The 14,864-nt window shown below is 36.0% G+C and overlaps 1 protein-coding gene across 1 annotated transcript; it reads right to left on the reverse strand.

Annotated features, from left to right (window-relative positions):
- Positions 1 to 5,435: 5,435 nt before the first annotated feature.
- LOC129938640 (proteasomal ubiquitin receptor ADRM1 homolog) lies at positions 5,436 to 13,152 on the reverse strand. The gene is made up of 3 exons (XM_056046311.1): positions 12,766 to 13,152; positions 12,365 to 12,690; positions 5,436 to 6,304 (listed from the first exon to the last, which is right to left on the reverse strand). Exons 1-3 carry the CDS (start codon positions 12,955 to 12,957, stop codon positions 5,671 to 5,673), a joined length of 1,152 nt encoding a protein of 383 aa, XP_055902286.1. The 5' UTR covers positions 12,958 to 13,152; the 3' UTR covers positions 5,436 to 5,670.
- Positions 13,153 to 14,864: the final 1,712 nt, after the last annotated feature.

Genomic DNA, 14,864 nt, shown 5'->3' on the forward strand with positions numbered 1-14,864 from the left:
TTGTTTGCATTCAGAAGAGAGAGGGTTTTTGTGTGTGTGCGAGAAAAAGTGGTGAACTTCATCCATTCAGAGAAACATAGAAAGCCGGCGAAATGTTGTGGAATGGAAAGCTTTTTTGATAATGACTCTTTCAGTTCGGTTTTGTTTTTGATAAGAGAAGAAATGGCACAGGGTGACATTCGTGACAACAATCAATCACTGCTATCGAAAGTTTATAAAATCAAAAATAATTAATAAAAAAAAGAAACAATCTACAGTTGTGTTCATAAAAATAGCAGTGCTGGTCACATTTTATTAGATTGTCAATTATTTAAATAACGGAAATTCTTACAAAAAATTAAGAAATGTTAGCTCAAAAATAAACAATGGGACGGTCAAGACACTAGGTAGGTAGAAATGGCGATCTCAAGGTAATACCTGGCCTGAGATCCAATTAGCGCTGTAGTGCGCCATTTTGATAACGGTCAAGACACTACACCGTAGAAATTCGAAAACTTATTAGAAAACTGCGTTTGGAGGGAAAAACGTACCAAAATATTCAAGACATATCCAAGGCTGCTCAACAAAAATGGTCGGTAACGCCTTAAAATGGCAACATAAACTGAAAACACTGGGCCCAAAATGACTACTGAAAGAACTGACAGACAAATATTCAGTTAGCAAAACAGAACCCTCTCGGAAAATAAGAAATGGACTTCAACTGTCTGTTAACGCTGTCACAACTCACAATACGAAGACGTATTTTATAAGCGAAGTTACCAGCCCAAATGTCCACTCAAGGTGCCATTCTTGACGAAATGGCATGTGGCCAAGAGAATGGAGTTTGTTAAAGCGCATAGAGTGTCTAAGAGAAAAAGAGGAAAGTTCTGTCGAGCAATGAAAGCAAAGTCGTCCTTTTTGGGTCCAAGGGTCGTCGGGAATATGTGTCAAGACCTTAAAATGCAGAAATCGATCCACGGTACACTATTAAAACAGTGAAGCATGGTGAAGGAATAATTATGATATAGGCTTGATTTTAATATTACGGGGTCGGGCTTATTTATGTTATCGGGGGTATAAGGGATGCAACCGATTATGTAAAAATTCTCGAGGAAGTTACGATACCCTATGCTGAAGACGAAATGCCCTTGGTTTGGGTATACCAACACGACTATGACTCAAAGCATACGTCAAAAAATGCAAAATCATTTCAGTTTTGTTTTTAATCCTCATATAATGAACAATACTAAAATTGAAAAAGAATGGTTGAAAATCTGTTGATTTTCTCTGTTCTGTTGAGACAATTAAAAGTTATAAATTAACTACTCAAACAGGTATTAACTCATTTCTTAATACGGTCCCGTTAAATAAAACCTAGTGTCATAAGAATAACTTTCAAAAATTGTTTTTTTTTGCACTTTACAAAAGTTAAACAAGGCCACATTTTAGCAGCTGGTCATATTTTAAATGGCTATCCATTTTGTGGTTTAGGGCTGGGATTCGACATTTGTCAAATTAAGTTGTTAAACCTATATTTTGTTTTTCAATCGAAAGTCTGACATTTACGAAAATTGATCTTAACTATAGCACAACAACTATAAATAAATAAATAAATTAGGTGGCGCAACAGTCCATGAAGAACCAGGGCCTAGTGACTTACAACTTTCAACCATTCCTGTGTGCGAGTAATGTTGTCAGAGATGGAGGGGACCTACAGTTTATATGCCAAATCCGAACAGCTAATTTGAGAAAGCACTTTTTCATGACAAGAATTACTCTTGGAGGATTTGTCAATTCCTCGCAAGAGGCAGTACCAGTGAAAGAAGTTAGGAGGGATTGAACCCAAGACCCCTTGCATGACATTCCAATGCACTAACCATCACGCTGCGGGTACTACTATAGCACAACAACTGTCGCATACAAATTTTTAAAACAAATTGTAAAAACTGTAAGTGCAAGTGTGTCAGGAATTAAGACTGAGAAGGTGCTTGAAGAACAGGCGGTGGACGGCGATTTTTCCAACACAATTTTCTTCAACGACGAAGCACAATGGGGCTTTTGTGAGTATTGAGGCAGAGGCGACAAAAACGGGTTTAACGTTTAATGAAGGCAAAAAAAGTGCAGAAGCATGGGCCATCACAAAAGCGGATAAAAGCACCATTGGCCGTTTTGAGAGAAAAGTTCTTTGCGTGATGGAGAAGATGGAACGACTAGCTGTACGGGCTGTACAGTGACGTAGACTTACCCATAAGAGTAAAAGTCCAACGACTATAGGATAGCTGCATCACTTAGAGCGCATGAAAACCATTGCTCCCGCCCGGAAAGTCTTCGAATCCACAGAGCGCAGTAGAGGAAGACCGCGGATCAGGTGACGCGCACAAATGGAATGTGACCTCAATCAACTTGGAACGCGAAACTGGATACATATGTATAGCTAGGGACCGAGCTAGCAGAAGTTTGTTGGGTGAGGTCCTAGTTCACACAGGACTCTAGCGTCTTAAGTAAGTGAGTAAGATGTTAAAAAACAAAATGATCGTATTTGGGGTTGTGGGAAACTGAGAAATGTCAAGTAATTGAAGAGAGGCCATATCATCAACAAAAAACACTTTTACTTCTTCGACAACGATGAACGAAAGACCGTCAATTCGAAGCGTTATGCTAATTTTATGATAACAGACTTTTTTGAAGAATACGACTTGGAAAATATGTGGTTTCAACAAGAGTACTTTAAAAAAAACAACATTCGTCAAGTTATTTCTGAGTTACACCCCCCCCCCACCATTGGATATGTGCCAAAAAGTGGTTGAAAATTACATCAAAAGAGTCGATGCTTGTAAAAACTCGCCTGGTGGTAATTTAAATGTTGTAGTGTTTCACACATAATGTCAACATTCAAACTTTATAATAAATAAGAAAAATCATGAACAAAAATATTTTATTTACGTTATTTTAAAAAACATCTGGCCAACACTGGATTTAAACCGTTCAAGGTGCTTGCTCTCTCTAAGCAGATCGCATATAAGCTCGATAATAGGTGTCATAACCGGACACTGTCTAATAGGGAATCACGCCATGAGACTAAGCGTATTCTCCAATGACTTTTGGAAGAAACGGTTCTTCATCTTCTTAGCACATGCTCTGCTCTAGCTCGAAAACGCAAGAATTACCTAGGAGAATTCTTCTTTAACGATCTAAATCACATCGGTATAATCAGCCTCTCACGTTTCGTAAGGGACTCAAGCTGGTTCCATTGAGCTTAGGAGGAAGCCTTAAGATTCATGTGGTTTCACAATGGGCCATTAAACTGGCATAAGTGTGTCCGTTTCCATCTTGGACAGCCACTATAACCTAACCTTTATTAACGTTTACTTTTAAAACCGTAAATTGGATAACCCTTTACTTTGACAAAGAGAAATAAGGCCAAATTATTTTGATAAAACAGACCGACTGGTATTTACCAGCATTAAAGCACACAGCATTACTGTGAGTGTTGACATCAGTGGGGTAGGTATGCTTATTAAATTAAATAAGATGGGGCAACAGTCTGTAAAGAACAAGGGCCTAGTGACTTTATAACTTTCAACCATTCCTGTGTGCTAGTAAATTTGGGGGTTTCTTTATTTTAAACAAATTAAAAATGAAAATTTTCTATGACAATTGCACCATTTTTGTTTAATTAGCCCTTAACTCAAGGAAATATTGGTTGTCTAATACTGTCGTATGAAGTAATATACCAAAAAATTCTGAGAGGCTCAAAAATGATGGAGTAGATAATTAGAAACGTAAGCTTATTAATACAAAAATAACCTTATTCGACACTATAACTTTCAATTAACATATAGCAATTGAATATGATATTAGAAATAAAAACTGTAGAACACCAAGTATTCAGACAAATTTTGTAACTAAGAAAATGTAATCAAAAAGCACGGTAAGCTAATGTTCGCACATTTTCCAAGTTTCCAGTAACTTGCAAGTTAGAACAGCCTTCAATTTGTATAATAATAATTTTATAGCAATTAATGGAACAGACAGTTGGTAAAACTATATTGTGTCCTTATGTTGCATCCTTAAATAAAAACATTGGGTCCTTTCAAAAAAGATCTGATGGAACTCGTGGTTATCTCAAACTAAATCAATAACAAGATAAATCTAATCGATTTACTTTGACATTTTCTTACACGAAACCGATGTACCTATATTAATTCTCTGAATAATTCGAGTTATCTTGTAGGTACATACCTTTTTATTTTGGACCAGAAGCAATATATTTCTAAACTTGAATATTATAGATATAAACTTAAAAAACATACAGTGATTTCAAAATTATATTAAGTTCAAAGTCAAAGGGACACACTTTAGTGATGTGAATGAATGAAGGGGTACTATATTTTTGTTAGAACTTAATATGTGTCGTAGTACCTATCCTAGCTAGATTGGGTAGAAGGACTTATGTATGTATAATGTATATGACATATGACCTAATAAGATGCAATCACTTCTATCATTTTAACATCGAAATCAGGAGCATAATTCCACAAGTAAGCATGCTTTTTAGTCAATCTTTTAATTCACCTTTAAAATAACTGCGAATAATATTTATTATCCATGAAATATACATTTGGTATTCATTCTTGGGGAATATGGATTTAGCGGTGCTTAGAGTTGCTTTCTGCTTTTCAAAATTGAGCTTCAATAATATTTAAAGAGTACTTTTTTGAGCATATTTATGTTAGGATATAAAATAAATCCACAGTAAGGGTCTATTTATGTATTAAATTCCATCTATGAAATTTTAGTGATTATTTTGATTAACTTTGACATTTTCTTACATGAAACCGATGTTAATTGATTCTCCGAATATGCTCAACAATCTAAAAAAAGCAAGCATACCTATTTTATTGAAGCATAGTGTATGCAAAAGTCCATATTTATGTCAGATTAATTGCAAACATTTGTTTTTTTTTTTTAAATATGAACTTAAAAAGCTTTTGATATTGAAGTTTTTCCCACACCTGTTGATGTTGAATTCAAATAATTTAAGAGAACGAACGAATGGGGGAAACATCGACTATGAAATGATGTTTAAAAAAACAAAAGGGGAAATAAAAGAATTCTGTAATAGGGTAAATTGTATATAAATTCGCAAGGCCAAGGATAAAAGATGCAAAACATTATGTAAACAATATTTTTTAAATCTGTTATGTACCCAAATATAAGGGAAATGCTGTGATGACAATCTATTCCATTCGTATTATTTATATTTTGCATAAATCTTGAACTTAAAGTTCAAATTAATGCAGTGTTACCTCTTCACAATTTTTGTATTTGACCTTTTCACAATGTCTGCCAAAATTTCAGCATTTTTTAAAATATTGTTTTATTTCAAATATTCTACTACGATTTAACTGATACAAGTGTTAGCTTTGGTAACAAAATCAAATATAAACAAAGAGTTTTTGATTAAATATGCGATTAAATTTATTCAATTTGAATGGTATCATTTGGTTAACACTGTGTATTAATTTTGTTTAGTTTGTTAAACGCAGCAAAGTTTATGCGGTTTTGTTTTTTTGTTTCTTTATTTTAAACACACCAAGCAAGTTTATACTATAAAGGTAACTATAATTCACAAAAATATAATCATTCCAATTCAAAACCAGTTGGGGGAGTAAAACTTTGCTTCTCATGTTAATCTTTTTTTTCGACAGTTTCCTCCTTGGCCTCAACATTTGGCTTAGATTTCTCCAATGCTTTTACAAACTGTTCCAAGTCTCCGGAGTATGCAGCAGCAACTGCTTCAGGGGATAATTCGAATTGTGATACAACCGGACCAAGTTGAGCTGATTGCAGGGCATTCGAGAAGAGCGATAGAGCCTGTTGAAATTGAGGCGACGATAGGGTTTCCTTGAGCTGTTGGCGCTTGCTCTCATCGGATTCATCTGTTTCGGGCAGATGAACTGAAAGTGTATTTGCACGATCTGGATCGGCAATAATTTGATTGACAGCATCGGAAGAGGCAATAGCAGTGGATAAATCTATGTTGATGGTTCGTCCGGCTCCTGCTGCTGTTCCGGCTGTGTCGGTTGAGAGGCCTGATATGAATGATCGAAGTCCTGGAAAACTCACGTCATCAGAAGCTCCTGCTGATGCATCGGAAGATTTCTTTGATTCAGCATTAGATCCTCTGGCACATTTGGGAGCGGACGGAGTGCGAGGAATTGACGATGTAGAATTCTCTGGAGTTAGTAGAGTGCTTGCGTTTAGGCGATTAGATGTTGGAGTGCTTGCTGTCCGCGGGGAAGAGCTGCTATCCGATGAACGACTAGAACACAAATAAAATTAACATGTTTAATGAATTTAGGTTTTTGTTTTGTTTTTTTGAAACTAAATATAACCAAGTTAAGTTAAAAATGAGATTTATCTACGTTGCTTGGACTCTATATTTTAAGTCTTGCTGTGATAACAAAAATAACATGGGTTTTGTTTTTTTTTGCTTGTTGATTGTCTGGAAATGAACCGTTACTTAGGTAAGACTGTGTTTTTGGTGGACATGAATATAGAAAAACACATTGGAGCACAGACCTTAATATTTAACTAGTATCACAAATATTAGTTTTTAATTTTATAAAACAATAAGTTCACCTTGGGAGGTTAATGCAAATCATTTTAATAATATTACAGTTAATTCTAAGGAAAATATGGGTCGCGGTAAGCATTATTCCCTAGAAGAGAAGGTCAGGTTCAGACAACATAAGGGACTTCATTTGCATTCAACTTCATTCTTTGAACGTACATTTTGACCAAGGCAACTAGTTAGTTTTCAAGTGTCGTAAATTTCAAATTTGGAACCTTGCTTCTCCATCTTCTACCTTTAGTTCAACGTAGAAAAACTACTAAAAACATTACTGTCCACAAAACAGTCCTTGGGCAAGTTATAAGAAATATTACTTTATTCTTTTTCAATTTGATAAGAAACACTATTGGGCTACACATAACATGGAATTGTGCAGAAAATGAATAAACAATATATAATAAAGTTAAGCTTTCAGCTGAATGGAAAAACATGGTCAACTTTAATTTTGACACAAGTGGACTTGACATCATAGTAAGGGAGATTTTTCTTGACTAACTTTTCAGTCAAATTTCCAATAAAGTTTTGTTAATTGGAAGGCAATTTTTTGGAAGCTTGCCAATCAAATACTAAAAACTTGCCACACATTTAAGTCCCTTATGTCGCCTGAACCTGCCCATTTTAGTTCTACGAAATGAGAGAAAATCTTTGAGGGAAAAAGCCAGAATAATGAGCAGATCTCTCAAGTTGATTGTAAAAGCTATGTGACCGCTGAACGCCAAAAACCAATCAAAACAACCCCAAGAAAAGAATGAAAGATAATTTGAGCCTAAAAATCGCATAGAATTTTTTGACTAGACAACCAGACTTTAAATTTGACATACTTTTATGTTTTCAGTTTTTTTTTTCAAGAACCTTTGTTATGGGAAAATATCATAATATATGCACAAAAAAACTTTTCCAGTAAGAGGTTTCATTTGGACATTTAAGAAAATCGAGTATAATTTATGAGAAATTTGGAGGTGATAATAAATGAATCGTCAACAAATAGTAGAAGTCTTTCAAGATACTTTTGGCTATGGTATACGTACAAAAATCGGATCCTTGTATGGCAAAGAAGGATACGAACATTAAGAGCGCGAAATGGTCTTAAGATCAGTATCATAGGCATTAGTGAAACAACGTGAAAAGGAAAAGCTGAATACAGATCTGATACTGGACAAACGAGAATGCTGTATTCCGGAGAGGATTAAAGAGAGGGTGGCCAAAGGCTGCAAGGTGTTTTAATTATTTTGAACGAAGTAGCTAGGCGCAGTCTTATTTCCTGGGCGCAAATATCTGAAAATATCTGAAAGAATAATGACTGCAAGGTTCCCCTCCAAAATCAGCAACATAACAATCGTTCAGTGTTATGCCCCTCACAAATGAAGCGACCGAAGAAGACAAAAGCGAGTTCTACACTCATCTTAACTCGGTTTACAGCAGTATTCCGAGAGCCGATATCACAATCGTCATGGGAGACCTCAACGCTCAAGTCGGTGCAGACAATTACGGTCTGGAACGAGTTATAGGAAAAAATGGCTTGGGGTCACGTAATAAAAATGGTGACATGCTTGTCGACTTTTGTAACGCAAATCGTCTTGTAATTGGTGGGACTGTACTTAAACATAAGACGTGCAACAAAGTCACATGGGTGCACCCAGATGGTAATACCGAAAATCAAATTGATCACATCATGATTCAGCATGGAGGAAGTCTATGTGTGATGTCCGAAATATAAAAAATGCCAATGTGGGAACCGACCACCATTTGGTTGTAATGAGTCTCAAATTAAAAACCGCGGCTGTATTAAGCCAATCGCATCATGCACCAAGAAATCAAAAATTCAATACGAATGCTTTAAGTGATCCCAACATAAGTCGTAGCTACATATATCAACACCCTTAACTATTGATTGTTGACTCAGATGTTGACGAGATGTGGGTAAAATCAAGTGTTTTTATGAAGGCTGGATCCGTGACTGTACCTAGGCTTACGAGAATTAGTGAGTCTTGGATATCCCAACACACCTGGGAAAAATCGACCTTCGTAAATCGTTGAAGCTGCCAATAAACGCCGAGACAGACGCTCAACGAAATGCTGAATTGCGAAACGAATATCGGATTGTACGCAAGATGGTCTATCGTTGTGTGAGACTTGACAGGATAGATGGACTCGCTGATAACTCTGCAGGAAGAGCAGATCTCCGAGAATTGTACCAAATAGTCAAAGAAGTTGTGGGGAAAAAAGCAACAACAATCATCCTGTAATGGATGTGAAGGGGACACTATTGGTATCAATTGAAGACCCCGTTGAACAGAGTGCTGAAATGCCCCAACTTAACGAGATGCGCAGATTCTGCAGGGGTATTGACATCGAACTGCCTTCAGTAGCGGAAATTGAAACAGAGATTAATCTCCTCAAAAACAACAAAGCAGCCGGGCTTGACGGAGTACCAGCGGAATTCCTGAAAGCTGATCCCGCCACAACAGCTAGTATCTTGCATCCGCTTATACAAACTGTTTGGGAAAACGAAACCTATCCCAGGGAATGGAAGCATGGAGTGATTGTTAAGGTGCAAAAAAAGGTTGTATTACCGTTTTGTCCGTTTTCCCAAAGCTAATGGCAACTTTAATCCTCGAACGGATAAAGGCTAGAATTGGGACTACACTCAAGAGGAATCAGGCTGGCTTCCGCAGCGGTCGGTCGTGCGTTGACCATATCAACACCTTACACAATGTTCTTGAGCAGTCTGAGTTAACCGAGAATGTATATGGAGATCACTTCTTGGGAGAGGAATTCCGCCAAAAATTGTTGCCATTATAAAGGAGTCCTACAACAATTCAAGGTGTTTCGTGTTGCATAATGGGCAGCTATCCGACTCTTTCGAAATACGTCAGGGTGTGAGACAAGGGGATGTTTTATCGCCAATTCTTTTTCTGCTGGCCATAGATGATGTTCTGACGGCCAGCGTCGGTACAACTGAGAGGAAAGGTATTCAATGGAGAACGTTTGAAAGGCTTAGCCATTAAGACTATGCCGACGACATATGTATGTCTCATGACAAATAACATCAGTGGGCTGAACGAGATGTGTCAAACTTTACGGGTGAAAGGAGAAATGCTAACAGGCCCCCAACACAACATCGTATTATTATGTATTGTATCAGAAATGGTGGTACGGATCTGGACGTAAAAAGCAGAATAAATAAAGCTCGCGTTGCCTTTGGTGCTCTGTCCCAAATTTGGAAATCCAGTCAAGTCGCACTAAACTGAGATTCTTCGAATCCAATGTGAAATCCGCGCTATTATATGCTTATGAAACATGAAATGTCCCGGCCACCATCTCGAGAGAATCGCAGGCTTTTGTGGACTGCTGTCTGCGTCACTAACTTAAAATTCGCTTGCCATAAACAATATCTAACCAGGAATTGTGGCGTAGGACAGGTGAGAGGCGCTTGGACATCGACATCAGAAAGCGCAAATGGCAATGGATTGGTCACACACTGAGGAAACCAAACGATGATATTGCTAAGCAGTCCTTTGAATAGAATCGTCAGGGGTCACGGCGGGTTGGAAGACCAAGAACAACATAGAAATCTACAGTGCCATCAGAAGCTAACTCCCAGAGAAAGAATTGGCCAGAGTTAAGGTATCTAGCTGCAGATCGAGAAGGATAGAGACGTTTTGTTGAAGCCCTATGCCCCGTACGGGGTTAGAGGACCTGATGATGATGATGAAAAAAGAAACAGTTTCCAATAACTTCCAGAACTGTTCGTAGAAGAGTTGTTGAAGGTAACTCGCTCAGAATGATGGCAAGAATGTTGCCCTTTCTAAGGAAAACAAAATATAACAACGCGTTTTAAATTCGCCCACGATCATATTGAAGCAGGCAAAAAATGGAGGAATGTTTTGTGGATCTACGAAACCAAGATAAATTTGTTCGGAATTGATGGCACACAAACCGTTGGAAGGCTTAATTTGAAAGAACTGAATCCCAAATACATCCAGAAAACGGTCAAGAATGGTGGCGGGAGCATCATACTTTAGGTTTAATTTTCATGGTATGGCTTTGGACCAATACATTTGTTAAAGGGTAAAATTGACCAACATTTGAAGGTGAATAACATAAACTATACGGTGCTGCCTTATGCAGACGAAAACCTGTCTCTAAAATGTATTCTACAGCAGGACAACGTCCAAATCTGCTCAAAAGTATTTTAAGGACTAATAAATCAGCGTATTGGAGTGGCCTGCCTGATTGCCTGACTTAAATCCCATAGACATTTTGGGGGACATTTAAAATATCCAGGAAAAATGGATGCTGTGCTAAATTTGTTGAAGAAAGATAATTAAGTGATTTAACGCGGGAGCCTGTATACCTTCAGCATTTTAAATAAAATAAAGTTATACTTTTAAAAAATTTCGACTTCAAGTAATCTTGACATTAGCTCATATAAAAGACTAGTTTAGATTATTGTAAGAAGATGGGTAAATCTGAAACTTAATAACAGTCAACGGTTTTAAATAAAATACGTCTTATTCTTCTTCTTTTATTTACTACTAGCGGCACGTCCCGGCTTCGATTTGGGTAGACATAAACAGGTACAGATATTTAAGTTAAAGGCATGCTAATTAAAACGACCTTGAATTAATAGATTAGAAATAAATTGTATGCTTATCTTAAAGCCTCCCTGTACACTAAGTTGGCTGTGGTATTTGTAGGTGGCAACAAAACGTATTGATTTTTCCTACTCGAGAAAGTGCCACATACAATTGCCCGTGGAAAAAGCACTCTTTCCTTAAGTGTGGAGGATAATAGAGTTCTACCTATTTATGTATGTCTACCCGTAGGAAGCTGGGACGGGCCGCTAGTACTAAATATAGGCTATGTTACTCAGTGATAATGTAGCTTTTTCATAAAAAAAGAATAATTAAAATAGGTACAGTACTTTTTGAGTTCATTCGTTACATACAAATAGTTCCTCTTTATAATATTATAGTGTAGATAGTGTAGAATTGCGTACTCAATGCGATTTTGGTAATATTTGTATACCGAAGATAGCTTGAAAGGAGGTGTCGGTGCCCTTTTCTTTTAAATTTGTTATTATTGGATTGATAGAGAAACAGAGCTCGTAGCTTGACTAAACGACGAATGCTTATATTTGACAGTAGAACCGAAGTTAAGCTTGAAAGTATACTAAAGAGCATTTCTCGAGGCGCGAGTATTATACGATTGAATTGCCTACAATCTGTAAAATATTGTTAAAAAAAAGGGTGAGACAAGTGTCATTACTGCGGCGCGGCGTTCAAGCGTCGTAAATGAACTAGCGATGATATTGTCACCAGTCATATTGAACGCTCTCAGAGATTGAAACTACATTCAAATCTGACACGCATATAATTTATATCTATATCAGAAATGGGATGAGAACTTCTTGTATCGCATCTGGAAACCCAATATTCTTACAAGTCAGTTTTGGTGGTTGGTAATAGACATATCGAGAATTTTGAATTTATTTTAATAATTCTTCTTTTTGAAAACACAAACCTTTACAGATTTTTAGACGCTTTTAAAAATCATGTTTTATAGATCTCTTGAGCAAGATATATAAATAAGGGATATAGAAGCTAAGCAAACCTAAATCTTAGTGTTTACGGAATAAGAAGCAACATGTTTGAACTATGATTTGCTAAAACTCACAATGTCTTATGACATTATAAGCCATCATTAGGAAGAAACAATAAAAAGAGAAGTGTTATAAAAACTTACTTCATTGATCCAAGAAGCGAACTGAGTCCACCCATTTGTCCAACACCACCAAACAACTGCATAAGTTGCTGCTGAGACATGTTGTTAAGCATATACTGCAAGTCACCACTGTCGCTGCTACTCCTGTTAGCTGATGGTGGATTGTTCATTAGCTCGTTAACTCGGCGACAGTGTTCTTCGTCCTTGTCAGTTTTTGGTTCTTGCATCCAGAAGAACATCCTTCGGGATGAAGTTTTGAATTTCAAAACATAAACGCGACCTGTTTTGCATTGTTCAACTCGTTTAAATTCGAAGTCGTCAGGAAATACAATCAAGTCGTCTTCGACCTTGTTCAAAGAATTGATTAAATTACAATATTAGTCACTTTATTGATCAGTGGAATGTGTAGTACAACAACTAACCTTTCCAGAAACTCGATCCTTCCAGCAAAAGTGCATAAGTCCATCTTCACTTTGATTCAGGTAGACAAGACCCTTCCTTACATCAGGATGGACCATCTTACCAACCATATTCATGCGGCCAGCCCGGAATTCCACCAAAGAGGATCCAGTGCCACCCGATGACCCACTTAAACCGCCTTGACGACCGAACATGCTGATGGCTGTGATTTTTAATTAATTGATGAGATATTTGTTGAAAAAGTTATGGTCTTTTTCAAATGAAGTTGTTTCGTTTCTAAATTGATTTATTGAAGAAAAATTTAGTTTTTTCTTCAATCGGAGGATTTTAATTTTCTTCTTTTCTTCGACGAACAACGAAAATGAGTGTCAATGGGCAATGACAAGCAGTTTCCTATAAGGTAAAGCAACAACAACTTTTAAAAATGGCGACTATAAAGTTTTCTTACAAACTAGGCTAACAAAATTATAGGAGATATACTATCCCAGTAAATGTCAAACTGTAGCCTGTTTGTGTTTTACTATAACACGTTTTCTTAAGCTATAACTACATTACATACTTTTTTCCGATTTTCAATACTAAAAGCGTTTATGGAGATGTAGCTGGATAATGTGATTTATGAAAAGGAATATGATTATTAAGTATTAATATTTTATTTTATTTGAATTAGAACTATTTTCTGTGGGAATGTAAGAGGAGTTAATTTTGTGTTGTATTGAATAAATGTTGCATGAAAAGCTGTAAAACAGAATGATGCATTTTTCAAACCTTTCGACCGAATTTTGTTATGTCTTTAGTAGTGAATGTACTATAACTCCAAAATTGACATAAAAGTCTGAAAGGCATAGAGGATGCAAAATAATGAAATCCTACTGGTTGGATAGAGAAAGAAAATGCCAACGTGTTCCAAATGCAGATTATAGGAAGTTCCAAAAAGATTACTGTGAAGACGAACATATTCATCTTTTTTATAGCATAATTGTAGCCACAATGTTGCAAGCGTAACAAAAGCCTTACATTTCTTCTTAATTTTTAAATGTTGTTACCGTGTTACTTTCTTTTACGTTTTTACGGCTTTTTTAAAGAATATTATTTAAATTTCCTTTTAATTGAGGTTCACCATGGAATTGCAATATTTTTCTTACATTAGTGAGATACTTTTTTGAATCTTAATGCGTTTTTACTATAAAAAGAATTCGTTTTAACTCTCATTAAGGGGGTATTCTGGTCTAGAAATAAAAAAAAATCGATTTTTTTTTTTCATATTTTCATAGTTTAACTATTTAAGAATATGTCTACGAGAGGATTTTCCCAAACTCAAATTATGTTCGGAGAAATAAGTATTTTGCTGAGCAGCCATCCAAATCAGTTGGGCTGCAACTAATCGAACAAAAGACATAATGGGGTACTTTAAACGCGTTTTTCTCAGAACTATCTTTTTGAATCTGATACCCACGATTTCTCAGGTTCTGCCCAACCGATTTACTTAAAATTTTAAGAGAGTCTTCTTTAGTGACTTGTCTACGTCCGGAACTACGGCCATCCAGATTTATAGGAGAGTTAAAATCGTGGGTATGGTCACGCACCAAATTTCTGAGACGCACTACTCCATCAGCTGATAACTAACGAAATTTTGATTTTTTTTTACTTTTTTATTTTTTTTGTATGCTTCTAATTTGAATAAATAATGTATACAAAAATTGATGGTAAAATTGTTGCTTGCTTTTTTTTACAGCAATTCAAAAATTACCTAAAATTCATGTCTCTAGACCAGAATACCCCCTTAACAACATTTTTTAAAACATTGTGAACCTAATTAAAACCAAATTTTTTCTTTTAAAGTAGTTTCTTTTGGTTGTCCAAAAATACTTTTCAGTTTTCTTTAAAGTTATAGCATTACTATTAAGTAAAAAGAGTTACCACTGGGGTATTTTTTCCCACTTTCAGATTTTCCCTCCACTTTTATGCATTATGCATATACATATATGTAAATCCACTTTTAAAACTATCAATATAAAACATTATTGTAGCAAAAGTAGTAGGTCTGACTTAAATATCTGTTTTTTAAAAGTCACACGAGCGAATAAAATATTTAAGTTAT

The sequence above is a fragment of the Eupeodes corollae genome, chromosome 1, assembly GCF_945859685.1.
Source record: "Eupeodes corollae chromosome 1, idEupCoro1.1, whole genome shotgun sequence".
In the NCBI taxonomy this organism is placed as follows: domain Eukaryota; kingdom Metazoa; phylum Arthropoda; class Insecta; order Diptera; family Syrphidae; genus Eupeodes; species Eupeodes corollae.

What these genes read in the sequence shown, in the direction of transcription:
- LOC129938640 (XM_056046311.1), bottom strand. Translation starts at nt 12,957, where the DNA reads ATGTTCGGTCGTCAAGGCGGTTTAAGTGGGTCATCGGGTGGCACTGGA. An exon ending in AGGATCGAGTTTCTGGAAAG is followed by an intron (nt 12,691 to 12,765) that starts GTTAGTTGTTGT and finishes TCTTTGAACAAG; the next exon opens with GTCGAAGACGACTTGATTGT. An exon ending in TCGCTTCTTGGATCAATGAA is followed by an intron (nt 6,305 to 12,364) that starts GTAAGTTTTTAT and finishes TTTGTGTTCTAG; the next exon opens with TCGTTCATCGGATAGCAGCT.